General features: G+C 40.0%; 1 protein-coding gene across 2 annotated transcripts in view; it reads left to right on the top strand.

Moving 5' to 3' along the window:
- GLDC (glycine decarboxylase) overlaps positions 1-27,296 on the top strand; it is a 105,536-nt gene that overhangs the window by 40,639 nt on the left and 37,601 nt on the right. For both annotated transcript variants that reach the window (XM_011288328.4, XM_045042922.1), the window contains exons 8-15: positions 834-930; positions 9,746-9,851; positions 11,289-11,428; positions 12,029-12,109; positions 13,738-13,835; positions 14,337-14,421; positions 14,584-14,625; positions 15,750-15,892. In XM_011288328.4, the coding sequence (XP_011286630.2) occupies positions 834-930; positions 9,746-9,851; positions 11,289-11,428; positions 12,029-12,109; positions 13,738-13,835; positions 14,337-14,421; positions 14,584-14,625; positions 15,750-15,892 (792 nt within the window). The remainder of the gene's footprint in view (positions 1-833; positions 931-9,745; positions 9,852-11,288; positions 11,429-12,028; positions 12,110-13,737; positions 13,836-14,336; positions 14,422-14,583; positions 14,626-15,749; positions 15,893-27,296) is intronic.

The raw sequence follows: 27,296 nt of genomic DNA, 5'->3' as shown, positions 1-27,296 counted from the left end.
GTTTATCCAAATACTTTTCTTTTAATGTGTATTTATTTTGAGAGAGAGAGAGAGAGAGAGAGAGAGCGCGAGCGAGCAGGGGAGGGACAGACAATCCCAAGCAGACTCTTCACTCAGCATGGAATCCTACTTGTGGGGGCTTCATCTCCCGACTAAGAGGTCACAACCCAAGCCGAAATCATGAGTAGGTCCCTTAACCGACTAAGCCACGCTGGTGCTCCATGTTATCCAAATTATTAACTGTATTCAGAAAGAAGGAAAATTTTTCTTAGAGATAGGTGGTAAGATTATTAACATTCTTTTTTTTTTAAGTTTTTATTTAAATTCCATTTAGTTAACATACAGTGTAATATTAATTTCAGGTGTACAATTTAGTGATTCAGCACATTCTTTTTCTTAATAGCTGTATAGTTACTTTAGATTTCCAGTGAAGAAATTAATTCCTTTGTGAGATATTTCCCCTTTTCCTGTGTGTGCCAAGAAGCTTATAGTCAACTTTAATTCTCATTAAATTTAATTTTTTTTCATTAAATTTAATTTTAAATTCAGTCCACATTCACCATCATTATATTAGCCTGGTTAATTCCTGGGAAGTTTCCATTCAAGGTTCCTAGCTTTATTGTGTATACCTTGGTCCCTCTCTCAAAGTACATACTAAAAATTAGTAGTCCTATTTAGAAGTGGACGGCTTGGTAATTATTTCCTTATGGCCTTGCAGCCGAATAAATTCGCTGGGTTCCCTTCAAGCTGGGAAGGAAAGAAGCAGGTCTATTTGTGACTACCCTTGGTGTAGTGATTATCTTTGCTAACTAGATGTTTTATTTTCTGCCCAGAGATGCCACTGGGAAAGAAGTGTATCGTCTTGCTCTTCAAACCAGGGAACAACACATCCGGAGAGACAAAGCTACTAGCAACATTTGTACAGCTCAGGTAGATCACATGACTGTCCTTCCCACTGAATGCCTTATAATCTGTAGACATGAGCTGCTCATTCATTCACTTAATTTTCCTTCACCACCTGCTGACCAGTGTGCACACCAGAAATGGAGAGATCTTATTGGTAGAGAAGCCTTGTGATCTTGTCAGAACCAAAATACGATGTATTTACCTGGAGCTCTGTCCATGTACATACTTTATACTTCAGTGTCTCTAGTAATCTTGGCCATAGGCAGGTCCATTATGGGTGGCTATTGGGCACCTTCTCTTAGGGCTAAAATGGAAGCCCTCCAGGAATGTGGTGAGGAAGCAGAGTGAGAGTGTTTGAGGTGACTGTGCTTGAGGGGATGGTACAGACTGACCAGTTGGTGGTGGTCTTGGGGTATTCTTACTGTGGGCTCATGAAAATCATTCTTGAAATGGATGGAATAAAAGAGGAGGAGCTTCGCAAGTTCCTGATGAGCCTGGAAGTTGCCCAGGACTCAGGTCAGAGGGAGCAGTGTTTGAGACCCAGCCAATTTCTAGGCTTAGGTAGAAGATGGTTCCTGAGCATCCAATCCATTCTAGGTCCATCTTCTCCATTCAGGGTCAGAGAAAGAGATCTCACCCATACCTCATTGGGCAGTACAGTAGTTTTTTCTCTCAGGGCATTGGCTCAAAGCACCACCACCAGGTTTTAGAAACCCTTTCCAGGGTCAGTAGATGGTAAGGTATTATTAAAGTTGGTTCTATAGCTATTGGTCTTTGGAATACTTTCCTCAGTAGGTTTTTCTGTATTTGTTGCCTCAAGAAGGTGGCTGCTTCAGGGCACCTGGGTGGTTCAGTTGGTTAAGCATCTGACTCTTGATTTCAACTTAGGTCATGATCTCACTGTTCATGAATTTGAACTCTGCATCAGGCTCTGCATTGACAATATAGAGCCAGCTTAGGATTCTCCATGCACCTCCTTCCCCTCCCTTGCATGCTCTCTGTCTCTTTCTCTCTCTGTCTCTCTAAATAAATACATTTTAAAAAAAAAGGTAGCTATTTCTTTTCAGGTAAGAGCTCTTCTATTATCTTAGGATGGAGCTAGCTGTCACAAACTTTTCCTCTGTTGATAGCAAGTTGAACTTTATACGATGCTGTTACTTTCTGTAGCTTACCCTTCATTTGTTGAATTATCTGCTTAAATATTTCTCTGTCCTCTGCAGCTGACTGCTCCTGTCTTGCCCTTTCTGCCCATGTTCTTCCAAAAAAATGCCGGTCTGATTATAAGTGAATTAAGGGGTTTTCTTTAGAAAAAAAAATTTTTTTACATTTATTTACTTTTGAGGGACAGAGAGAGACAGAGCATGAGCAGGGGAGGGGGAGACAGAGAGAAGGAGACACAGAGAGAAGGAGACACAGAATCTGAAGCAGGCTGTATGCTCTGAACAAGCTGTCATCACAGAGCCTTATGAGGGGCTCGAACCCACATACTGTGAGATCATGACCTGAGCCAAAGTCGGATACTCAACCGACTGAGCCACCCAGGCACCCCAAGGGGTTTTCTGCTTCAATGTTTGGAATTAATTTTACAGGTGAACTTGGGCTGAACAAAGGTCTCTATCTTTTTCAGCAATTATTAAAGTCATATTTGCCCTGGAGATAGCCCAACTCTGTCTTCTCTGATTTTAATTTTCTCATTCTGGAGAACTTCCAGCTATGCATTGTCTATTCCATTTCATGAGTTTCTTTTCATAATTGGTTGTATGAAGCAGTTGCCCATAACTCCAGTGTCATTCTCTATAAAGATGGAATTATTCTTTTTTGTTAGGAGATGATGTATCTTTGGAAATGCTCCTTGAGCTCTCTGTCTTCTGATTTTCTCCAGCCTTCTGATTTTTTTTAATGTTTACTTATTTATTTTGAGAGAGAGAGAGAGAGAGAGAGAGCAGGGGAGGGGAGGGGAGGAGAGGGGCAGAGAAAAAGGGAGAGAGAGAATCCCAAGCAAGTTCCAAACTGACAGTATGGAACCCCATGCGGGACTTGATTCCACAAACCGTGAGATCATGTCATGACCTGAGCCAAAATCACGAGACAGACACTTAACTGAGTCATCTAGGTGCCCCAGCCTCTGCTTCTTAAAGCAACTGCATCGTGTTCTCAGGCTGCCCCTTTTCCTCTTGAGTATGACAGGCTCCACACTGTACTTGTCCTTGCTTTGCAATGTTGGTGGTACAGAGATTTTTTTTTCCTTTAATCTCTGAAAGTGTGTTACTAAATTGTTTTTAAAAATTCTTCTGTATACTTGTGATATTTCACAGATCTCTGAATTTGCATCATGTTCTTTGTGTTTTCTTAGGTCTTAGGTTTTACCACCACAAGCCATTTTTTCATTAACTTTTATCTAAAGTCAGGTGTGTTCAGATATAATTTACATTTCATCAGCTCTTTCACTGAGGTATACCTTTGCATAAAATTTGCCCTTAAAAAAATTTTTTTTTAATGTTTATTTATTTCTGAGAGAGAGACAGAGTGCAAGCGGGGAGGAACAGAGTGAAAGGGCTACATAGAATCAGAAGCAGGCTCCAGGCTCTGAGCTGCCAGTACAGACCGTGAGATCATGACCTGAGCCGAAGTCAGATACTCAATCGACTGAGCCACCCAGGTGCCCCAAAATTTGCTCTTTTAAAGTATACAGTTCTGGGGCACCTGGGTGACTCAATGGGTTAAGCGTCTGACTTCAGCTTGAGTCATAATCACACAGTCCATGGGTTTGAGCCCCGTGTCAGGCTCTGGTCTGACAGCTCAGAGCCTGGAGCCTCCTTCAGATTCTGTGTCTCCCTTTCTCTCTGCCCCTCCCTTGCTCATGCTCTGTCTTTCTCTCTCTTGAAATAAACATTAAAATTTTTTCAAAAAATAAAGTATACAGTTCAATGATTTTTAGTATTTTTATAAAGTTGTGCAACCATCACTGGCATTCATTTCTAAACATTTCATCATCCCAAAATGAAACATGTTCCCATGAAGTGATTGTTGTTCTCCATCCTTTTATCTTCCCTGCAGCCCTTGAGAACCACTAATCTACTTTCTGTCTTTGCATTCTGGACATTTCATATAAGTGGGATTATACAACAAGTGGCCATTTGTGCCTAGCTTCTTTCACTTAGCATAATGATTTCCAGTTTCATATATATTCTAGTATGAATCAGTACTTCATTTTTTTATGGCTGAATAATATCTCATTGTATGGACATATCACATTTTGTTTATCCATTCATCAACTGATGGATATTTGGGTTGTTTTCACTTTATTCTATTTTGACTAAAGTGGTTATGCACATTGATGTACAAGATTTTGTGGGGTCATGTTTTCAGTTCTCTTAGGCACATACTGAGGAGTAGAATTACTGGGCCATATTATAAATCTACACTGAACTTTTCCAAAGTGGCTGCATCATTTTACATCACTTTCACTAGTGTATACGGGTTCTAAATTCTTCATGTTTTCACCAATGCTTGTTACTGCCTTTCTGGTTATAGCCATCTTAGTGACTGTGAAGTGATATCTCATGTGGATTTCATATGAATTTCCCTTGTAACTAATGATTTTGAGCATCTCTATTATTTATTTATTTATTTATTAAATTTGCATCCAAGTAAGTTAGCATATAGTGCAATAATGATTTCAGGAATAGTTTCCAGTGATTAATCCCCTATGTATAATACCCAGTGCTCATCCCAACAAGTGTCATCTTTATGCCCCTTGCCCATTTAGCCAATTCCCCCACCTATAACCCCTCCAGCAACCCTCTGTTTTCTATATTTAAGAGTCTCTTACGTTTTGTCCCGCTGTTTATTTTACTAGTTTTGCTTCCCTTCTCTTATGTTCAACTGTTTTGTATCTTAAATTACACATATGAGTGAAAGCATATGATATTTGTCTTTCTCTGACCGACTAATTTCACTTAGCATAATACACTCTAGTTCCATCCATGTAGTTCCAAATGGCAAGATTTCATTCTTTCTGATTGCCAAGTAATAATACACACACACACACACACACACACACACACACACACACATACCACATCTTTGGTGGACATTTGGGCTCTTTCCACACTTTGGCTTTTGTCGATAGTACTGTTATAAACATTGGTGTGCATGTGCCCCTTCATAACAGCACACCTGTATCCTTTGGATGAATACCTAGTAGTGTAATTTCTGGGTTATAGGGTAGTTCTATTTTTAATTTTTTGAGGAACCTCCATCTGTTTTCCAGAGTGGCTGCACCAGTTTACATTTCCATCAGCAGTGCAAAAGGGTTCTTCTTTAGAGAAAGGTCAAGTTAGAGAGGGTGCAGAGGCACCCTCACCAACATCTGTTGTTGCCTGAGTTGTTCATTTTAGCCACTCTGACTGGTATAAGGTGGTATCTCACTGTGGTTTTGATTTGTATTTCCCTGATGCTGAGTGATATTGAATATTTTTTCATGTGTCTGTTTGCCATCTGGATGTCTTCTTTGGATAAGTGTCTATTCATGTCTTTTGCCCATTTCTTCACTGGGTTATTTGTTTTTTGGGTGTTGAGTTTGATAAGTTCTTTATGGATTTTGGATACTAACCCTTTATCTGATATGTCATTTGCAAATATATTCTTCCATTCTGTCATTTGCCTTTTAGTTTTGAGGATTGTTTCCTTCGCCTTGCAAAAGGTTTTTATCTTGATGATGTCTCAATGGTTCATTTTTGCTTTTATTTCCCTTGCCTCTGGAGACATATCAAGTAAGAAGTTGCTGTGGCCAAGGTCAAAGAGGTTTTGCCCGTTTTCTCCTCTAGGATTTTTATGGCTTCCTGTCTTACATTTAGGTCTTTCATCCATTTTGAGTTTATTTTATTTATTTATTTAACAAATTTTTTTTAATATTTATTTTCTTGGAGAGAGAGAGACAGTGAGAAAGAGACAGCTTGAGTGGGGGAGAGGCAGAGAGAGAGGGCAACACAGAATCTGAAGCAGGCTCCAGGCTCTTAGTTGTTAGCACAGAGCTCGATGCGGGGTTCCAACTTATGAATTGTGAGATAATGACCTGAGACCATGACGGATGTTTAACTGACTGAGCCACTCAGGTGCCACATTTTGAGTTTATTTTTGTGTATGGTGTAAGATTGTGGTCCAGGTTCATTCTTCTGCATGTTGCTGTCAAGTTTTTCCCAAACCATTTGCTGAAGAGACTGTCATTATTCCATTGGATATTCTTTCCTGCTTTGTCAAAGATTAGGTGGCTATGCATGTGTGGGGCCATTTCTGAGTTCTCTATTCTGTTCCATTGATCTGTGTGTCTGTTCAAGCGCCAGTACCATATGGTCTTAATGATTACAGGTTTGTAATACATATTGATGTCCAAGCCATCAGCCTGCCAGGTGGCACCTCCCTCCCAAATTTTTTCTCAGCTGAGACTGTCTTTCCATACCCCTCATTTCTGAGGGCCCTGCGGCTTGAGCCCGCTCCAACCCTTTGGGGGAGGGTCTCAACAAGCAATGCCTGGGTGCCAGTTTGCTCCCGGGAATGTTTGTACAATTGCAGTATTGCAGAGGTTGAAAAATTCTGGCTGGGTGCTGTCTTGCCCCAGAAAAAGTCCGTGCAATTTCATGGCAGTAAAGGTTCAAGGATTATGGTAAATCGGAACATCTAGCCAGCACCAGATTTCACCACCCCCTGGCATCTTTCCTCCAATGCCAGCAAACGTGACTATTCTTCGGGGTCCATTGGGATCTTTGCCTGTGGGGAGACCATAAGGCCTCTACCAAATGCTCTCCTAGCAGGGGAACCGCTTCTCCCTGTGTGGCCTTTTGTCTCTTTGGACCTCACTGCCTGCTCCTGGGGATTCGCCCCTCCTGGTGAGCACCACCAGGTATTGAGCTGAGGAATTTCCCAGTCTGCTCTCCTCTGTTTATAGAGTCCTTACGGTACCAACCCTGTCCTTTCTCCTCTTCTTGTTCAGTCACTTGAGGGTTCTTCCACTCTCTCTTTTCTCTCCAGTTACTTCTGGGGGGAGTGCTTTTCCTGTACTCTCCCCCCTTTGTCTCTTCTCTCTTCTCATAAACAGCTCCCTACCCTCCATGGCTTCTCTCTCCCCCAGTTCATCTCTCCCTGCCACTTACCTGTAGCTTAAGTTATGCAGATTGTTGTTTTATTCCTCAGATCAATTTTCTAGGTGTGCAAAAGGGTTAGCTGCATTTCAGAGATGAGAGAAGCCCGCTGCCCCGCCATCTTGGCCCCTCCCTCCCAAAGTCTTGAGCAAATTTTAATCATGAGCTTTTTTTTACTCCTTTTTTAAAAAATTACTTTCTTTAAGTATACTAGTTAACTTTATCCAGATTATCCAGAAAATTCAAATTTTCTCGGTCTTTATTTGTCTGAACTTCCTTTGGAGTTCTAATGCCTTTCTAAGATTTCTAAAAATGATTTAAAAATTTTAAGTTTATTTTTAGAGAGACCACTAGAGTGCAAGTGGGGGAAGAGCAGAGAGAGAGGACGAATCTCAAGCAGGCTTTGTACTGTCAGTGCAGAGCCTGATGTGGGGCTCTAGCTCATAAAACATGAGACGTGATCTGAGCCAAAATCAAGAGTCAGTGACCCAACTAGCTGAGCCAACCAGGAGCCCCTAAAAATGATTTTACTAGTCATCAATTTGTTGTCTACTCAAAAATCACCTCTGGATTAAAAAGGGACATGAACCACCATCTACAAAGCTGTTACAATGAGAGGCTTCCAGAGGATTTTGTGATTATGAGGCCTGAGTTTTAATTCTCCTGTAGTAGTCATAAGCATTTAGATACACAGTGTCATGGATTGTTTGACTTGACCTCTTCATAGCTGGAATGTATTGTAGTGCTTCTACATTTCTCTTTCTTTTTTTTATTTTAATTTTTTTTAGTGTTTATTTTTGAGAGAGAGAGACAGAGACAGAGTGCAAGCAGAGGATGGACAGAAACAGGGAGACACAGAATCTGAAGCAGGCTCCAGGCTCTGAGTTGTCAGCACAGAGCCCAAAGTGGGGCTCGAACTCACTGTGAGATCATGAGATCATGACCTGAGCCAAAGTCGGACACTAAACCGACTGAGCTACCCTGGTGCCCCAACAACTAGTTGTTGTATAGAGTCCCACACGATAGTCTAAACTCTCTTGGGGAATTTTGGCCCAATGAAGTCCATTTCTCTGTTTTCAGATGTTTTCTTTTCCTTTCCATTTTCTTTATTGACTGTTGGTTTCAGTTTCTAGTATTTTTTGTGAACTGTTTCTTGTTTTCCAGTGGTCCCATGGATTCCTTCTAGTAGCCTAGCAAAGAAAATATGCACCTGACACTAGATCCAATAATGAACACGTTCCAACTTTAAAGCACTGTGTTTTTCAGGTGTTCTTCCCACTCTAGGATGATTGACTGTGAAGTTGACCTTGAACTGCTAACCTTGTACATTAGTAGAAAAGTTACTAGTGGGAATGGAAATATCAGAGTCTAGGTGCTAGACCAGTAAAATAGGAGGGGCTGTGGGAGAATGGAATGGACTGGGTAGGGAAGGAGTCTGAGACTTGGTTTTGGACCAATTACCTGGGGGGCAAGGATGATATTGCATGGTTAGAAGATTGCTTATTGGCAGGATCTAGGATGATATAGCCAATAAAGATAAGAACAAGAGGAAGAGAAGCAGGAGGTGGGCCTCCATCATTTTCCCCCTCGTTGTCACTTATTTTGGTCTCTCATCCTAACCATTCTCTTTTTATCCTCCTTCCTGACCTACATGCCATCACAGTGGGGCCTTTCCTTGCTCCCCATGCAGGACTTCCTCACTGAAGCGTCATTGGAGTTGTCTGTGTCCCTTATTTCTGAGAAATTTCAATGCCATTCTTTTCTATTTTCTGTCACACAAAAACATATACTTCCCTGTAAATATTTTTGTGAAACTTCAGGCCAATGGTCAAGGGGAGATATCTTTACTTTAGAAAATGACTTTGCTATGAGCAGAGAGGAAATAGCCAGTAGATTCTGATTTTCTCTTCCTAATACATGTCCTGCAAATTTATTTTGGTTTTATTCCACTGCATCCTTCATTTTCATATTTGGTAGAACCTTGCCACATAATCCTTATTCATCTCTTGGTTTGCTGAAATTCAGCGTCTAGTGCTTTAAGTTCTCAGAAGATATGTTCCCTGAGTTTTTTTTTTTTATTATTTAATATTTATTTATTTTGGGGACACAGGCAGAGTGCAAGCAGGGGAGAGGCAGAGAGAGAGGGAGACACAGAATCTGAAGCAGGCTCCAGGCTCCAAGCTGTCAGCACAGAGCCCAACATGGGGCTTGAACCCACAAAGCACGGGATCATGACCTGGGTTGAAGTCGGACACTCCCCAGGGCCCCCCCTGAGTTCTTATATATTTGAAAATTCCTTGTTGGTTTTATCCTTGAATAACTGATTGAGTATAAAATCCTTGGATATCACTTTTTTCCCTGATGACTTTAATGCTCCACATCTTGCAACATTAAATATTGCCCATCAATATTTAATGACAGCCTGATCTTCCCCTTATGAGTGACATGTTTATATTGCATCAATGAACCTTCTCCTTTATAGTCGTCAAATTTGATCTGGGTATATTGGATGTTGTGTTTGCCCCTCAGATAGTCAGGTAGGTTGAGAATGGTCTCCCCCTCTCATAGTTAATGCAGATCATTTTGTTTTGTCCCTGTTTTTAATTTTGGCATTTCAAGTCAAGAGAATACTCCTTCCCACTAATTGTCTTCCATCATGTTATTGAACATGGTTCCTTAAATGCTGTTTGTTGTTTTAGGCTCTCTTGGCGAATATGGCTGCCATGTTTGCAATCTACCATGGTTCTCATGGGCTGAAGCATATTGCTAGGAGGGTACATAATGCCACTTTGATTCTGTCTGAAGGTGAGTCATTTATCTGTTTAAAAACTTTCGAACATAACAAGACTGATAAACCTGAGTAAGTAAAATAGAAAACTCACTGTATGTCCAATACTGTATTCAAAATCAAAAGTCAAGTAAGAAATTACTTCAACATCTATGATATACTGAGTGTTAAAAATTTTAATATGGATTTTTCTTATCCCTCAACCCCATAAACGAGAGGGATGATCACTCAGAGAAAAATGACCAAAGATCATGAAGCATAAATTATTTTATTTATTTATTTATTTTAATATTTTTATTTTTTGAGAGAGAGATACACAGTGTGTGATCAGAGGAGGGGCAGAGAGAGAGAGAGAGGGAGACAAAGAGTCCGAAGCAAGCTCTAGGCTTCGAGCTGTCAGCACAGAGCCTGACACAGGGCTCGAATTTGTTAACTGTGAGATCATGACCTGAGCCATCTGAGCCACACAGATGCCCCAAATTTTAGAAGAAATACATGTACAAATCAATGGCCAATAAACATATGACATTTCAGCCTCACTATTAAGGAAATGTAACTTGAAACAATAGTGTTTCTCCCATTACTTTGGCAAAGATTAAGAAGAATGCTGATGTTGGTATAACTTTTATGAGGCCTTTTAAAATATGCCTACATTTGGGACCAAAAATTCTACTCTTAGAAATGTATCTAGGGGCGCCTGGGTGGCTCAGTCGGTTAAGCGTCCGACTTCAGCTCAGGTCACGATCTCACAGTCCGTGAGTTCGAGCCCCGCGTCAGGCTCTGGGCTGATGGCTCAGAGCCTGGAGCCTGCTTCCAGTTCTGTGTCTCCCTCTCTCTCTGCCCCTCCCCCGTTCATGCTGTGTCTCTCTCTGTCTCAAAAATAAATAAATGTTAAAAAAAATTAAAAAAAAAAAAAAAAGAAATGTATCTAAAGGAAATAATCAGGTGTCCACTGAAACATTATTTATAATACCACAATCTTGAAAACAGCCTAAATGTCCAAAAATAATTGATTAATAACTCTGGCACATGCATACATTTGAATATTACACTGCCATTAAAAATAATGATATAGTTATTGATCTGTAGAAAATAAAAATATTCATGATATATTAAATTTTTTTAAAGTGTAAAGAGATGTGTGATATATCACACATGCACACATACACACATACATTACAGTTCTAGAGGAATACACACCAAAATGTAACCCACAGTTATTCCTAGATGGTGATTATGGTGATTTTTCTTTTTATATGTATTTATTTCATAATAGTCTCTACTATAGTAATAAGCATTTAATTTCTTTACAAAAAAAAAGCAGTTACCAAAACACTGGCTAAGACCAGAAATAGACAATGGTTAGAATTTACCTCTTTATTTCTCTGTGGAATGCCAAGAGCAGAGGAGCAGATTTCTTTGTTGGGGACTGGTGGCTCTCCTATCTTATCTAGGTCTCAAGCGAGCTGGACATCAACTCCAGCATGAATTGTTCTTTGACACTTTGAAGATTCAGTGTGGCTGCTCAGTGAAGGAGGTTTTGGACAGGGCCACTCAGCGGCAAATCAATTTTCGGCTCTTTGAGGATGGCATGGTAAGTAAAACTTTTCCATTTCTTTATATATTCTCTAAGATTTCACAACTTTACTCACTAAAAATTTTCTTCTTTATTTAAAAACCCAATATTTAAATTTTAGGCACAATCTACATCTTACAAACAATTTTGTTTTCCAACTTTGAACATTGTGACCTTCAAAGGATAATTCATTCTTAGCTTTCCTTAAGACTTTATGTTTTCATGTATGATACTCCTCGGCACATATTTTGCTCATAATACTCTTCCCAGGATGACTGTTGAAGTATAGTATCATACCCAGTATGGTGTGATAAGCACCATAATGAAGTAAGTTAAAGGAAGAAAAGGATAAGTCTATCTAGCATTAGTAGGGGTGACCTGCAGGCATGAGACTGCTGGGGTCCAGAAATGGTTCATAAAACCTAAACTAAACTAAACTAAACTAAACTCGTCTAGTCAACTTCACCTATGGGCCAACTTGGGTATAATGGCACCCTGATAGTTTGAAACAACTGAGAGTTTTATCTAGCACCTTCTTCCCTTTGACCTCTCTTGGGGTTTCTCCACTGGTCTTGGAGTTTAGGGCTGATGTTTTCCCTTTAATTTTCATTTCTGCAGCTTGGTATTTCTCTTGATGAAACAGTGAGTGAAAAAGATCTGGATGACTTATTGTGGATCTTTGGCTGTGAGTCATCTGCTGTAAGTAAAATAAGAAGATACATTTCTCTCAATGAGTATTTGAGGTGTTGTCCAAGATAGCTGTGCCTCTTGTGATTCCAAGTGTGAAACTGGGTGGACTGCTGTTAAAAATTATGCCACTGACCATCCCCTATAGCTAGTGGTCACTGCTGTGGGCCCTAGCTAGGGACTGGAAGTCAAGCTAATTTGAAGGATGGTTAATGGTGTTTAATTCAAACTGTCCCAAATGGGGAATCATGACATTGGTGTCCTGGTTATGTCAATTCTGGGAAAATACTCATTCATGTAACATATTTATTGAACACCTAATATATGGCAGGTAGTATGTTAGGCTCTGAGGACTCTGTGAATCTAAGATGGCATAGTTAATGACTAGGAGGCTGGGGCTGGAGAGGTTCCGGACACTTGGAAAAGCAACTATAAAGGCTTAGAGGCCAAGGATTATAGTGAGAACTAGACACAGTACAGTGTGACTGAGTTGATTTCTGAAACAATGAAATTGCAGGGCCATGTGAGGAGAAAGGTTACACTTGCACGGATGAAAAAGAAAGTGGTCAGTAGTAATAGGTTCTGTCCTGGTTGCCTATGCACTCTTTAACAAGGGACTTATCTAGAGTACTAGATAACAAATATAAATCATCAAAGAGATATCACACTGTTCTTTTTTAAGCCTTAAGTAATAAATAGGACTGAATAAGCCATATTCTGTCTAGAATTCTGCATTAAATTTAACCACAGGTATTTGTTCCATGCATTTAAGGAATATTTATGAAGTATCCACTGAGGGCTCTAGATGGCTATACTATCAGCCTGAGGCAGAATGAAGAACAAGACATGTATTTATATATTTTGGATATTAACCCTTATCAGATATGATATGGAAACATTTCCTCCCATTCTGTGAGTTCTTAACTCTCTTGATAGTGCCTTTGATATGCAGAAGTTTATTTTAATTAAAGTCCACTCTATTTTTTCTTTTGTTACTCAAAAGCATGTTACTCATGCTTTTGGTGTCGTATTTAAGAAACCAAAATCTAAATCCAAGGTAATGCAGATTTGTGCCTATGTTTTTCTCTTAAAGTTTTATAATTTTAGCTTTTAAATTTAGGTTCTTAGTTCAGTTTGAGTTTTCCTATATGTTGTAAGATAAGGATCCAACTTGATTCTTTTGCATGTGGATACCAGTTTTCTCAGCCTCATTTGAAGAGATTGCCCTTTCGCCCATTTTAGTGCGTGTATTTTATTAAACTTGTTGTCAAAGATAAAAGCAGTGTCAAGTGAGAATCCTTACTTGAGTGGTATCATCATAACTTTTTTGGATAGCACTTTAAAATAACTTCCTGGAACTTGCTTCATTACTCAAGGAACACGCAGGAGAAGTTTTTTGGTGCAGTGGGGGGCATAAAAATTGTCATATTTCCTTTTTTATCTGAGGCAGAGGTCAACAGACTTTGAAAATAGTGCTCTGGACAATTGCCACAATTCATGACTCCTGATACCTTTTACCTAACCATGACAGATGCCAGGGAGGTGGGCAGTGGTAGTAGATCTGCAGTGCTTTGTCAGAATGCATGCTGAGCAATTCAAGGCTTGCTTCCCTTCCTTTACTCTGTGGTCTCTCCATGCAGGAGCTGGTTGCCGAAAGCATGGGTGAGGAGCGGAGAGGTATTCCAGGGACTGCCTTCAAGAGAACTAGCTCATTCCTCACACATCAAGTGTTTAACAGGTTTGCTTGGGTGTGAGACTTCTGCATTATGTACTGTGGCTCAGGAGTACAATAGAGAGTGGCTTCTGAATCCACCTGTGAGATGGATCTGGTTTTTGTAGCTCAGCCATGGCTCACTAAGAAACCATTGCCATAAGGATTCCATTCCTGATTGTGGCAAAGCCACCTGTTGCTGGCTCTGCTCCATTGGAACTGTAACCCCTAACCCACTTGTCAGGAAGAGGGGAGTTTGGATGCATAGTTGCCAGGCTGATGTTCATACCCAGGAGCTCAACATCCTCTTCTTCCTAACCTGACCACTGGAACCTTCTTGTCCTGGTGCATCCCTGAGGTTTGTGGGGGTTCTATGTCCTTGCTTCTGACACTTTGTTAGCATGTTGGCTATGGCTCAATTTGATCTGTAGTTTGAAGGTAGATCTCAGTGTGTCTTATCTTTCAGGAGGATGTGCATGGACTCTTAGCTCATTATAATGGCCCAAATCATGTGTTTTGTGTTCATAGCTATCACTCAGAAACAAACATTGTCCGATATATGAAGAAATTGGAAAACAAAGATATTTCCCTTGTTCACAGCATGATTCCACTGGTAATTGTTGCCTTTTATTCCTGCTTCTATCTCACGCCTGGTTCCACCTCTTTGGGTTGCAGCTGATATGCTGCAAGAGGAATGAAGGGGTGGCCATGTCGGGAGATCAGAGGGATAAGAGGAAATTATTAATGTGATACATTTTGGATGTGCTTCTTAAAGGGGTCCTGCACCATGAAGCTCAACAGCTCATCTGAACTCGCAGTAAGTAGGTTTTCTTAAAAACTTTTCTTAGGAAGGAATTTAATAGGAGCAGTGTTCTAGCTTGTACATAAGTGGATAACTAGAGAAAGCTACTGGGACTGTGATTTAGTAACTGTCTAAATAATTCTTTACCTGTTATTCAACAATCTCAGGACAAACCCTAGTTTTATTGCGACTTGGTCATTTAAATTTATGAGTAAAATTTTTTTTTAAACTAAAATAAACATTATTAATTAAATTAATATATGTAATTAATAATTAACTAATATTAAAGTATTTATGCTTTCCTATCCCCGTTATTTATTTATTTGTGTACTTTTTAAGATTTTATTTTAAGTTATCTCCCCATCCAATGTGGAGATCAAATCACAACTCTGAGACTAAGAGTCATGTGTCTACTCAGTGAGCCAGCCAGGTGCCCCTCCTATTTCCCCTTTTAAATCTGCATTGTAAAAAGCTTTTATCAACTTGGAGTTTATTATGCTCAGTAGAATTCAGAACCTTAAGCCTTCTTTCTAGAAATACCAGAAGGGTATAGACTGGAGGTTTTCATTTATTTCTTATATCAACAGAAGATTTGTTGTAACCTGATCATGTAGTTGGTAAGTATCTCTACTAGGCTAGGATCCATTTTAGCAAAATTATCTTCCTTTTTTTCCATACAACAAATGACATCAGGCAAAGGAAATCATGTTATATTGTTATTAGAAAGGTTTTCCCCATTTACTTTGGTTTATGTCTTGTTCTGCTCAATGAAGACAGAATAATATAGGTGCTGTATAAGAGTTTGAGTAAGCCTTACCTGCAACAACTCATTGGATTTCATGGATATAAATATATTTTGTTCCTGCAAAGATAGAAAAAGTTTATATTTTTGTGCAAGTTCCCTTTCTGGGCTTTTGTGACCCACTTGTAAAATGATGGCAGTAACAGTAATCTTATCTGTTAAGATTGTGGTGAGGTTTAAATGAATATATTTAAAGTGCTTAAAACAGTGCCTGGCACATGGTAAGCACTCTTTGTGCTAGCTATTACTATACTCATCATCATCATTAAAGTTAGTATTGGTAATTACTATTACAATATGTACATATGCATGTGTTTTCTCCCCCATTGCTCTTCAGCCTATTACATGGAAGGAGTTTGCAAATATCCACCCGTTTGTGCCTCTGGACCAAGCTCAAGGATATCAGCAACTTTTCCGAGAGCTTGAGAAGGACTTGTGTGAACTCACGGGCTATGACCGAATCTCTTTCCAGCCTAACAGGTAAGAGATTTCTTCTGTCATTTCATCTATCCCATGTGGTATAACACCCACTCCAAAACTTGGAGGCTTGAAAAACAATTTATTATTTCTTACTCTGAGAGTTGAGTAGACAGTTGAAATCCACTGGGGCGGATGGCTAGAAGGTCCATTGTAGTCACATTCACATAGCCAAAAAATTAGTAATAGGCAGCTGGCTGGGAGCGCAGCTGAGTACGCTGACCTGGGTCTTGGTTCTTGCCCATGTAGACTTCTCCATGTGGTTGCTCGAGTGTCATTCCTCCTGGAATGTTGTCTGGGTTCAAAATGGAGTGTTCCATAATGGAAGAATGTGGAAGCTGCAAACTCCTTAAGGCTTAGCCTCTGAAGTTTCACAACGTCATTTCCAGATGCTGTGCTATTTATTCAGCAAGTGAAAGAGTCAGCTCAGTTTGAATGCAAGAGTGGATGATACATGGGTATGAATGTCCAGAATTGAGGTTCATTGTGGGCCGTCTTTGGAAACTAGTTACTACATCCATCAATGACATAGCATAATAATTAGAATCAAGTATACATTAACTCCTAACTGGAAGCCATGTCTCAATCCAGTAGGGTCAGGAGACCCTAGATCCTGGTTCCTTCTGTCACTAACTTTGAAAGTTCCCTGCCAGGGGAGCCTGGGTGGCTCAGTCGGTTGAGCGTCTGACTTCGGCTCAGGTCATGATCTTGTGGTCTGTGAGTTCAAGCCCCGCATCAGGCTCTGTGCTGACAGCTCAGAGCCTGGAGCCTGTTTCGGATTCTGTGTCTCCTTCTCTTTCTCTGCCCCTCCGCTGTTCATGCTCTGTCTCTCTCTGTCTCAAAAATAAATAAAACATTAAAAAAAAAAAAAAAAAAAAAAAAAAGAAAGTTTCCTGCCCGCCTCTGGCCTCTGTCTCCTTATATGTAAAGGATATGTTTTTGAAGAGTGACATTTATTTATTTATTTATTTATTTATTTATTTATTTATTTTTAGCACTCTAATTTTATTTTTTATTATTTTTTTAAACTTACATCCAAACTAGTTAGCATATAGTGCAACAATGATTTCAGGAGTAGATTCCTTAGTGCCCCTTACCCATTTAGCCCACCCCCCCTCTCACAACCCCTCCCGTAACCCTCAGTTTGTTCTCCATATTTATGAGTCTCTTCTGTTTTGTCCCCCTCCCTGTTTTTATATTATTTTTGTTTCCCTTCCCTTATGTTCATCTGTTTTGTCTCTTAAAGTCCTCATATGAGTGAAGTCATATGATTTTTGTCTTTCTCTAGTTTCACTTAGCTTAATACCCTCCAGTTCCATCCATGTAGTTGTAAATGGAAAGATTTTGTTCTTTTTTGATTGCCTAGTAATCCTCCATTGTGTGTGTATGTATATATACACCATATTTTCTTTATCCATTCATCCATCGATGGACATTGGGCTCTTTCCATACATTGGCTATTGTTGATAATGCTGCTATAAACATGGGGGTGCATGTGTCCCTTTGAAACAGCATACTTGTATCCTGTGGATAAAGAATAACAGTGATTTTTAAAAGCAAAGGGCTCTAGCAAAATCTCCTGGGTACTTGTTAAAGATACAAATGTCTGTGTCCCTCTCCTGACCTACTAATCACAATCTCCAGCAGTTGGGACTAAGAATCTTTATTTTTAAGAAGCAAACAAGTGATTCTGATCCCTTCTGATTTCCAATCTGGAATCCACTAGGTTTGTGAGCTGTCTTCATGGGAATAGATACATCGTAGATGGATAGGCAGACAAACACTACCAGCAGGAGTCCACATTTTAAGTATCTTCAGAAGAGTTGTGTTTCTGCCGCTGGCTTTTCCACCTTCCACTACTCAAGTGTTAATTTTCCACCAGCAGCCTCAACACTGGCAACACCTAGGAGCTTGTTAGAAATGCAGACTTTGTATTTCAAGATACAAAAATCAAATGATTTTAAAACTGAGACATTTATTTTCTGACTCTATGCAACAGAAAATAATCAGATCTTAGATACAGCCAAGCCCCACCTCCTGTTTGGTAAGATAGGGTATACAGCAAAGCCATGCACTCTGTAAAAACAGTACATCCTATAAAATACAAACCTTTTAGGAAGGGGGCATATGCAAATGAAAGGACACAGAGATCTTTTAATAATAGCCTCTGGAACCCTGATTTTATAAATAGGAAGGAATGATATTCATGAAAGTCAGGCTTCAGGCCTTCTTTAAAACATCATCATCCGGCCCCTCTTCTTTTTCAAAGGAGGAAAGGAAACTGAATGATAAGCCTGAAGAAATAATACGTTAAATAAATATTGAAAGTGAAGAAATTTTGCCCTCTAGTGATGGAATATGATTACATCTTCTGTGGATTAGTAATTTTTCAGGATTATTTTAACTCTTAAATCATTAGCTTTTGCAGCTAATTGAGGGCCAAAACAGGATTCCCAGAAGTCCGACCTACAAATGAGGAAGTTTGCCTTCCCTTAATAGAATGGTTCCCAACCCCGCATAGAAATTACTCATGTGGTGCGTTTATAAAAAGATCCTGATGATCAGATCACAATCCCAAATTGAATCATAATCTTAATAGCAAAAGAGGGGTAAGGGAAGGGACACAGGCATGAGTAGTTTTTTTTTTTTTTTAAGTTATTTATTTTGAGAAAGAGAGAAAGACAAGGCAAGGTTAAGAACTACTCTCTTAGAAGTTTCTCTGTCCTGCTCTCCTCATATGATTGGCAGTGAGTTTCATTACCCCATTTAAGTTGTGCAGAAAATAAAGAGATCATTATCAAGATGCCTTTCGTGTCAGTGATGCCTTCTTACACTACAGAGATTCCCAGGTGTAACACTTATTTCTAGGAGCGATTTGAAAGTGACAGTAGCTGTACCCAAAGTTGAGGCTTAAGATGAGGGATATTTCTGGTTCTTAGCAGAGGCTGCTCTGACAGGTAAGGAAATGCCCTGCTCTTTTGTTGGCCCTTCTATCAAGGGCCATGCTTCCAGAGATGAAAGTGATTTGATGTCTTAATTTGAGGAAAAGAGGAAGGGATGCACCATATATTCTATATGCAAGAGATTTTATTTTTATCTTGCTGTGACACTATCTTGGTTTACTTGTGCTAAGCTTCTCTCCACAAGTGAATTATATTTTCAGGTCTTATAACCTATGTTTGAAGTATTATAATTAGTCTACCACAGGGTTAACTGTTATTTATCATGATTTATTGCTGGCTAGTGACCAATCCGAGGTGCTGATGTAGGCTTTATATTTATTGTAAGAAGTTTTCTTGAGTATTCTGTACAGAGGAAGAATTTGATGTATCGTGTCAGCCACTGAAATTATGCTCATAAAATAAAGGGTGCGGTAGCAATTATCAAGAGACTGTTACAGCAACTCCTCGGCGCCTAGGAAGAGACAAGCCACATGCACTCAGGGAATCACAAAAAACTGTTTCTTGCACACCAGTGCTGGCCTAGCAGAGTCACCTCCAAAGGCTGGGCCCCAACTTTGGCATCAGTCTCCTTTTATGGCTGGGGATGGTAGGGGGTTGAGAGACAAAAGAAAAAGGGAGGGGTCCTTTATCAGTGGTGCTACGCAGGTAGTTGGTGGAGGCAGGAGGCAAACAAGATTACAGAAGCCAAAAGTATGCAAGGGGAGTATCCAGCCTCATCTGGGGTTATCTGGCTGACCCGTTTTATCTTGTTTTTCTTCTCAAGACCATTTCTTGGTATTTTCACTTATACCTAATTGGAGTTGGTCAGTATGTCTGTAGACTAGAGTCTGGTCACCAAAATATATCTAAATGTTTCCTTTCCCTGGCACCTGTGTGGTTCAGTTGGTCAAGGTTAAGCGTCTGGCTTCCGCTCAGGTCATGATCTCACAGTTGGGAAGTTTGATTCCCCCATTGGGCTCTGTGCTGACAGCTCAGAGCCTGGAGCCTACTTTCTGTGTCTCCCCCTCTCTCTGCCCCTTCCCTGCTCACACTCTGTCTCTGTCTCTCTCAAAAATAAATAAAGACAAAAATAAAAATAAAAAATAAATAAATAAATAAAGAGTAAATGGTTCCTTTCCTTTTTTGTTACTGTATAATATTTATTTATTTATTTCAAGTTTATTTATTTTGTGAGAGCGCAAGCAGGGGAGGGGCAGAGAGAGAGGGGGCAGAGGATTCAAAGCAGGCTCTGTGCTGACAGCAGGGATCCTAATGCATGGCTTGAACTCACAAACCATGAGATCATGACCTGAGCCACATTTGGACACTTTTATCCAACTGAACCACCCAGGCGCCGCTATCGTATACTTAAAAGTTAAATATGGCAAGAATTAGGAAGTAGCATTAGTAATGTTTTGCAACTCTAAAAATTTTTTTTTGTGGTAAAATAAACATAACATGAAAATTTACCAATTAAAAATTACATTTTTAAGAGTACAATTCCATGTCATGAAGTACATTTATATTGTTTTGCAACCATCAACACCATCCAACTCCAGGACTTTGTCTTCTTAAAGTTCTTTACCCATTAAACAACAACTCCCCATTTCTCTGTTACACCAGCCACTGGCTCGTGCTATTATTTTCTGCTGCTTTTAACTTTACTACTCTAAGTATGTCATGTAGGAGGAAACACATCATGTTTGTCCTTCTATATCTGGCTTATTTTACTTAGCATAATGTCTTTATATCCATGTCTTTATCTTGTAGCATGTGTCAACATATCCTTTTTTTAAAAATATTTTTAAATGTTTATTTTTGAGAGAGAGAGAGAGAGAGAGCATGAATGGGTGAGGGGCAGAGAGAGAGGGAGACGCAGAATCTGAAGCAGGCTCCAGGCTCTGAGCTGTCAGCATAGAGCCCAACACGGGCCTTGACCTCACTAACTGCAAGATCTTGACCTGAGCCCAAGCTGGATGCTCAACCAACTGAGCCACTCAGGCACCCCTCAACATATCCTTTTTAAGGCTGATCAATATTCCACTGTATGTATATATCACATTTTGTTTATCTTTTCATTTATTGATGGACATTTGTGTTGTTCCCACCCTTTGGCTATTGTGAATATTGTTACTATGAAAATTGGTACATACATCCCTGAGTCCCCGGTTTTAATTCTTGGGGTATATGCTCAAGTGTGACATTGGATATATGGTGACTCAGTTTAATTTTTTGAGGAATGGCCATACTGTTTTATATATCTATGCAGAGTTATAGTTCAAAAGAGGTAAAAAAAAGAATAGGTATCTCAAGTTCAATACTTTTTGTCCTTATCCTTTTTTAGATTACGAAAAACCTTTTTAAACCATGATATATGTTTAATATATAATCTAAAAAGAAGTTAATTCAAAAAAATGAAAAGAAGTTAATTTTATTTGGGGGACATGTGTATTATGAAATAATTAAATGCAATGTAAGACGCTTGCAGATTCATTTCTAGCCTGGGTGACCTGATCTCAGAGGATTTCTCCGTCAGCTGATGGCATGATGAAGCCAGCTTCGAAGCTTGCCCTCGGGTTGGAGGCAAACCATATACTACCTCAGTTTTAGGAGCAACTCAGTACTCAAAGTGTGAAAGGCTCATAACAAAGGGAAAGGAACCAAGCTCTGCAGAAGAGAATAATATTGAACTTGAAATACAACTCTGGTTCTAATAGGCCTGTATAAGAGAACTATATTTTCAGGGACAAACCTGAGTGTTTCTGCATATATGGCCCTGACTTCTATACCTCATCTTTGCTGCTAGGCCCTTCAATAGTGTCCAGATCCAGTACACTTCTATCTACATTATGCTTACAGGAGGCTTTTGTTACTTCTCTAATAGTTTATGCCTGGATATAGACTTGCTTTCTTGTCAGAGGATTTTTCTCTGAAAGGAAATTCAGCAGCTCAAAGTTGTAAGGATAGCACCCACAATGTGTGGAGGCCTCCAAACCTCTGTTATATGGCTTCCTCCTTAGTGATGATGTAGGCATCTGTCCTATACAGCAAGAAAGCAAATGCTATGTTATTGATCTGAGTGAGGTTTAATTGAGAAATGGCCAGTGATTATAGTTGATAAAGGATTTTATTATGATAAATTGTGGCATAAAATCTTTTGTTCATGTGACTAAACCTTTATTAGGTCTATTTTCTGGGATTCCTAAGATCCCAAAGGTGTTTAAAAAACTTGAAACAAAAATGTCAAGAAACTTGTCCCCCTTTCTCCTATTTATTTGCTCAATCTACAAACCTGGAGAGCATTTCCAGTTTGGTAAAGAAAATCGCCATAAAATATTTAATTACCTTTCCATTTTCCATTGTGCCCAGTGTGGCTTGCTTTGACTTGTTCCCCATTACACTGTGACACTCTTAAAATTATTCAGCAGCTCACAAATACACTCCAGGAATTGCTGGGTAATGTAATGTTTGAGGCACACAGCAACAGTAATTAACACCTTCCACAGATATCTAATGTGAAATACAATCTGGAATTACTATTAGCTCCTTTGGCTTATAAGAGTGAATAAGTTGCTTTTGTCTTTAAAAGCAGCAAACTATGATCTTGAATGTAGATTGAGGCTGGCAGTTGCTTTTCCAGAATCTCCAGGAAGGTTCTTCTTTTTTTAAGTTTATTCATTTATTTTGAGAGAGAGCAAGCACAAGTAGCAGAGGGCAGAGAGAGGGAGAGAGAGAATCCCAAGCAGGCTTCACACTGTTAGTATGGAGCCTGACTCGGGGCTTGAATTCAAGAGCCTTGAGATTATGACCTGAGCTGAAACCAAGCGTCAGAAATATTTAACCAACTGAGCCACCCAGGCTCCCCTTCCCTGGAGGTTCTTAAATAAAGGTGTAAACAGGGCATAATCTATGAATCTCAAACTTTATTGTGCATGAGAATCACCTGGGGGAGCTCATTAACTTGCTAGCTTCACAGCCAGAGTTTGATTCAGTAAGTCTAGTTTGGAGCCTGAGAATTTTGCATTTCTAACAAGTATCTGGATGATGCTAATGTGCTGTTTTAACTACCATCCTGGGAAAACCACTGGGGTTACAGAGATTCATAGTCCTGGCTGTATGTTAGAATTACTTGGGGAGGGGCGCCTGGGTGGCGCAGTCGGTTAAGCGTCCGACTTCAGCCAGGTCACGATCTCGCAGTCCGTGAGTTCGAGCCCCGCGTCGGGCTCTGGGCTGATGGCTCAGAGCCTGGAGCCTGTTTCCGATTCTGTGTCTCCCTCTCTCTCTGCCCCTCCCCCGTTCATGCTCTGTCTCTCTCTGTCCCAAAAATAAATAAATGTTGAAAAAAAAATTTTTTTAAAAATAAAAAAAAATAAAAAGAATTACTTGGGGAGACTCTGAAGAATACTGATGCTCTTCTCACTCCACAAACTAGTTGCATCAGAATTTCCCCTTAGGGTGGAGTTCAGGAATCAAGGTTTTTAAAACTCTTCCTGGGTGATTCTAATGTGCATCACTGAGGTGGAAAGTGTGTTGCCCTGAAAGAACACCAAAGAGGAAGGTTTAGTTAGATGATTAATATCTTCCAGTGGACTGAACTTTGAAACTGCCCTTTGAAGACTAAGTCATGACCACCATGTGTGTATCAGGACAGTTTACAGTAAGGAGAATCAAAACACTTGATGGTTGTTACCTCCCACATCCCCATTCTTGAGCTCATAATTGATTAATTAGCTCTAACATGACTGATACCATTGCTAATCTCTGATAATGCTTTCCTACTGAGCCTGGTGCAGCTTCAAAACCCTCCTATCAGAGAACTCCAGGAAGCCAGATATCAGAGACCTCTGGTCAGAGACTGATTTCCTAAAGAAGTACTCAGAACACCAGGAGGAAGAGAAAGAAGGGTGAAGGATGAAGAGAACCATCTTTGGGACACAGAAAATAGTGAGGAGAAGGACCTCCCCTCCCCCAATTTCCTTAACTCTCAAAAGCATATTTTGATTTTTGCAGTTTGTAAGGCTTGGAGCAGTGGTTTTTGCACTTGGTCACACCCTCAGAATTTCTGACTCAGTACTTCAGAACTTGAATTTCTATCAAGTTCCCAGGTGATGCTGATGCTTTGGAGATTTAAGTTTGAGAACCATTGCTTTAACATACTCTTCGGATATCAGAATGGTTAGAACAGCTGGATCTATTCAGATGTTTCTTGACAGAATCTGAAGGTTAAGTATAGAATTCAGCTTAAGTCAAATCAGATATAGACTGGGGTGCCTGGGTGGCTCAGTTGGTTAAGCGGCCGACTTCATCTCAGGTCATGATCTCATGGTCTTGTGGGTTCGAGCCCCACGTAGGGCTCTTTGCTGGCAGTCCACAGCCTGAAGCCTGCTTCCGATTCTGCATCTCCCTCTCTCTCTGCCCCTCCCCTGCTTGCTCCCTGTCTCTCTCTCTCTCTCCCTCAAATAATAAACATTAAAAAATTTTTAAGTCAGATACAGATTGGTAAGAACATTCCAGAATGATACATTGAGATTTTTATTATAAGGTCATTGGAATGGAGATCCAGGCAGTGTTTGGGTACTTGAGGTAAGCAACAGAATTAGACTGATTAATATCCTATTGCTTCCAAGGTATGTTTATTGGAAAAATTGTCAGTCACCCTATTTATTCCATTCATAAGATAGGAATCAATGCCATTTTTTACTTTATTTTCTTGGAGGTGTCTTAGGATGTTGCCATGGACAAAAGTGGGTCATTTTGAAGCAGTGGCTGTTTTGATCATCTTACTGGGATCAGTTTTACCATGTCAGTTTATTTTTTTTTTCTCTTTTCTTTTCTTTTGAGATCGCAAGTGAGCAAGGGGACAGAGAGAGAGAGAGAGAGAGAGAAAGAAATTGAGCTAGCCCAAAGTGGGGCTCCAGCCCATGAACCATGAGATCATGACCTGAGCCAAAGTCAGATTCTTCCCACCAGGCATCCCATCATGTCAGTTTCTTAGCTAATGTTTCACTTGGTCACTTCCCAAGCACTTGGTGGTATTATTAAAGTGTTTGGTTGAGGGGAGTTTGACATCAAAACATATATCACAGGGGCACCTGGATGACACAATTGTTTAAACATCTGACTCTTGATCTCATCTCAGGTCATGATCTCACGGTTCCTGGGGTCAAGCCCCGCATCGGGCTCTTGCACTGATGGTGCAGAGCCTGTTGGGATTCTGTCTCTCCTCTCTGACTCTACCCAGCTTGTGCTTTTCTCTCTCTCTCTGAAAACAAATAAATAATAAACGTTAATTAAAAAAAAACATTATAAAATTTTAAAAAACCATATCATTAATAGTGTTTCCTTTTGGACAATTAGATGGGGAAGAATGGGAGAAGGTTGCTTTTTTTTTTATAGATGCAAATTTTTTAAACACATGAATGTTTTATTTTATAATAAAAAACTTTCAAATCCACCTATGAATTAGGTGACAATACCCAAGGGAGGCTTGCAGCAGAGAACAAATCAGGGTTACTCCAGGTGAAGGGTCACCACTATCACTGGAAAATCTGTGACTGTCCCACTTCTTGGGTCTTTCCTCCAGATTATGAAGTCCCAGGCTGTGGGAGTTTCCTCTATGCTGTGATTGGGTCACATGTTCAATAACTTGTTAATGGACAGTGATTGGGAATGTTTGCTCCCTTCCTACTTCTTCTTCTTTTTTTTTTTTTAATTTATTTTTTGAGAGAGACAGCATGAATGGGGGAGGGGTTGGGAGAGGGGGAAACACAGAATCCGAAGCAGTCCAGGCTCTGAGCTGTCAGCACAAAGCCTGACGTGAGGCCCGAACTCACAAATTGTGAGATCATGACCTGAACTGAAGTCAAACGCTTAACTGACTGAGCCACCCAGGCGCCCCTGCCCACCCCCCCCCCCAATTTTTAAGATAAAAACCTTCTTTAAAAAAATTTTTTTACATTTATTTTTGAGAGAGAGAGAACGTGAGCAGGGAAGGGTAGGAGAGAGTGGGAGATCCAGAATCCATAGCAGGCTCCAGGCTCAGTCAGAGTCTGATGCAGGGCTTGAACTCACAGTGAGATCATGACCTGAGCTGAAGTTGGACTAGTAACCAACTGAGCCCCCCCAGGTGCCCCCAAAATCCATTCATTATCTTAACCCATCTTTAGTTTTATGGTTAAGGAGTGCTAAGCTTTCTACCTGTGACTACTCGCCGTGAATGTTCTCCACAATCATCTGTATGAGTAGGCCTTATTCCTTCTTCATCATTGATTGTTACATCATCTGCAGTCATATTTCTAACATCTAGCAGAAGTCTTTAAGTCTCCCTTGGGATTCATCTTGTGTGAAGGTCCAATAAAAATTTGTTCCACAGGTCTAAAAACTAAACCTTTCCAGGTAGAACTAAGTTGCAATATTTCTAAATGCCAGGGTTCTTAGCAAAGATGAAGGTAAAGTGATAAAAATCATTGACATTTGTGTCCTTGAATTCTAGTTCTAGTCTCTTTCTAGCAAAAGAGCTGTAGTGTCACCCTGTTTCTGTCATACCATCTTCAAATTCTACCCTCTTCCTCTCCCCCCCAAACCTTTTGCTAAGTTCACACTGACTAGGATTGCACTTAGAATTCTACACTGATACTAATAGTCTAGTTTAATCATTACAAAACTGTTGAATCCCATCAACTGCATTTTATTTTCACCTTGTGGAACATTGTACTTGTTCTAGCTTCTTATAGTCTATGACTTCTTATAGATTTTTTGTGCAATGAGTCTGTGTTTTGGAGGATGTTGTCTGCTAGACTTCGCTCATTTTGTGTTTAGCAGTACAATATGTAGCAGTTCTTTCACCAGCCTGAATATATGCCATGACTGGAGGATGTTGTTTTTCTAAGACAATTTAAGCTTATGCTTACTTGACACTTTTGTGGGTCTGAGGCTCCCCACCCACTAGTGTCCTCCTTTCTGTGGCCAACTCTGCAGATCCAAGCCACCAACCACTTCAATTTAAATGGATGTCAGAAAACCACTGTTTTTGCTGTGTTTTTTCTCCACATGTAGTGGTTTTCTGATGGACTCTCAATCTGGGTTATGGAGATAAGCAGTTATTTTTCATAATACTTTTCCATCAACATGTGGCACTAATTCCTCTTATTTTAATAGAACCCCAATAATAAGCCTTTGTGGCATTTATTTATTTATTTATTTATTTATTAAGGTTTTTTTAAAAAAAAATATTAGGAGCGCCTGGGTGGCGCAGTCGGTTGGGCGTCCGACTTCAGCCAGGTCACGATCTCGCGGTCCGTGAGTTCGAGCCCCGCGTCGGGCTCTGGGCTGATGGCTCAGAGCCTGGAGCCTGCTTCCGATTCTGTGTCTCCCTCTCTCTCTGCCCCTCCCCCGTTCATGCTCTGTCTCTCTCTGTCCCAAAAATAAATAAATGTTGAAAAAAAAATAAAAAAAAAATAAAAAAA

Source organism: Felis catus, chromosome D4 (genome assembly GCF_018350175.1).
Source record: "Felis catus isolate Fca126 chromosome D4, F.catus_Fca126_mat1.0, whole genome shotgun sequence".
Taxonomy (NCBI): Eukaryota; Metazoa; Chordata; class Mammalia; order Carnivora; family Felidae; genus Felis; species Felis catus.
This window is presented reverse-complemented; position numbering and strand designations above follow the sequence as displayed.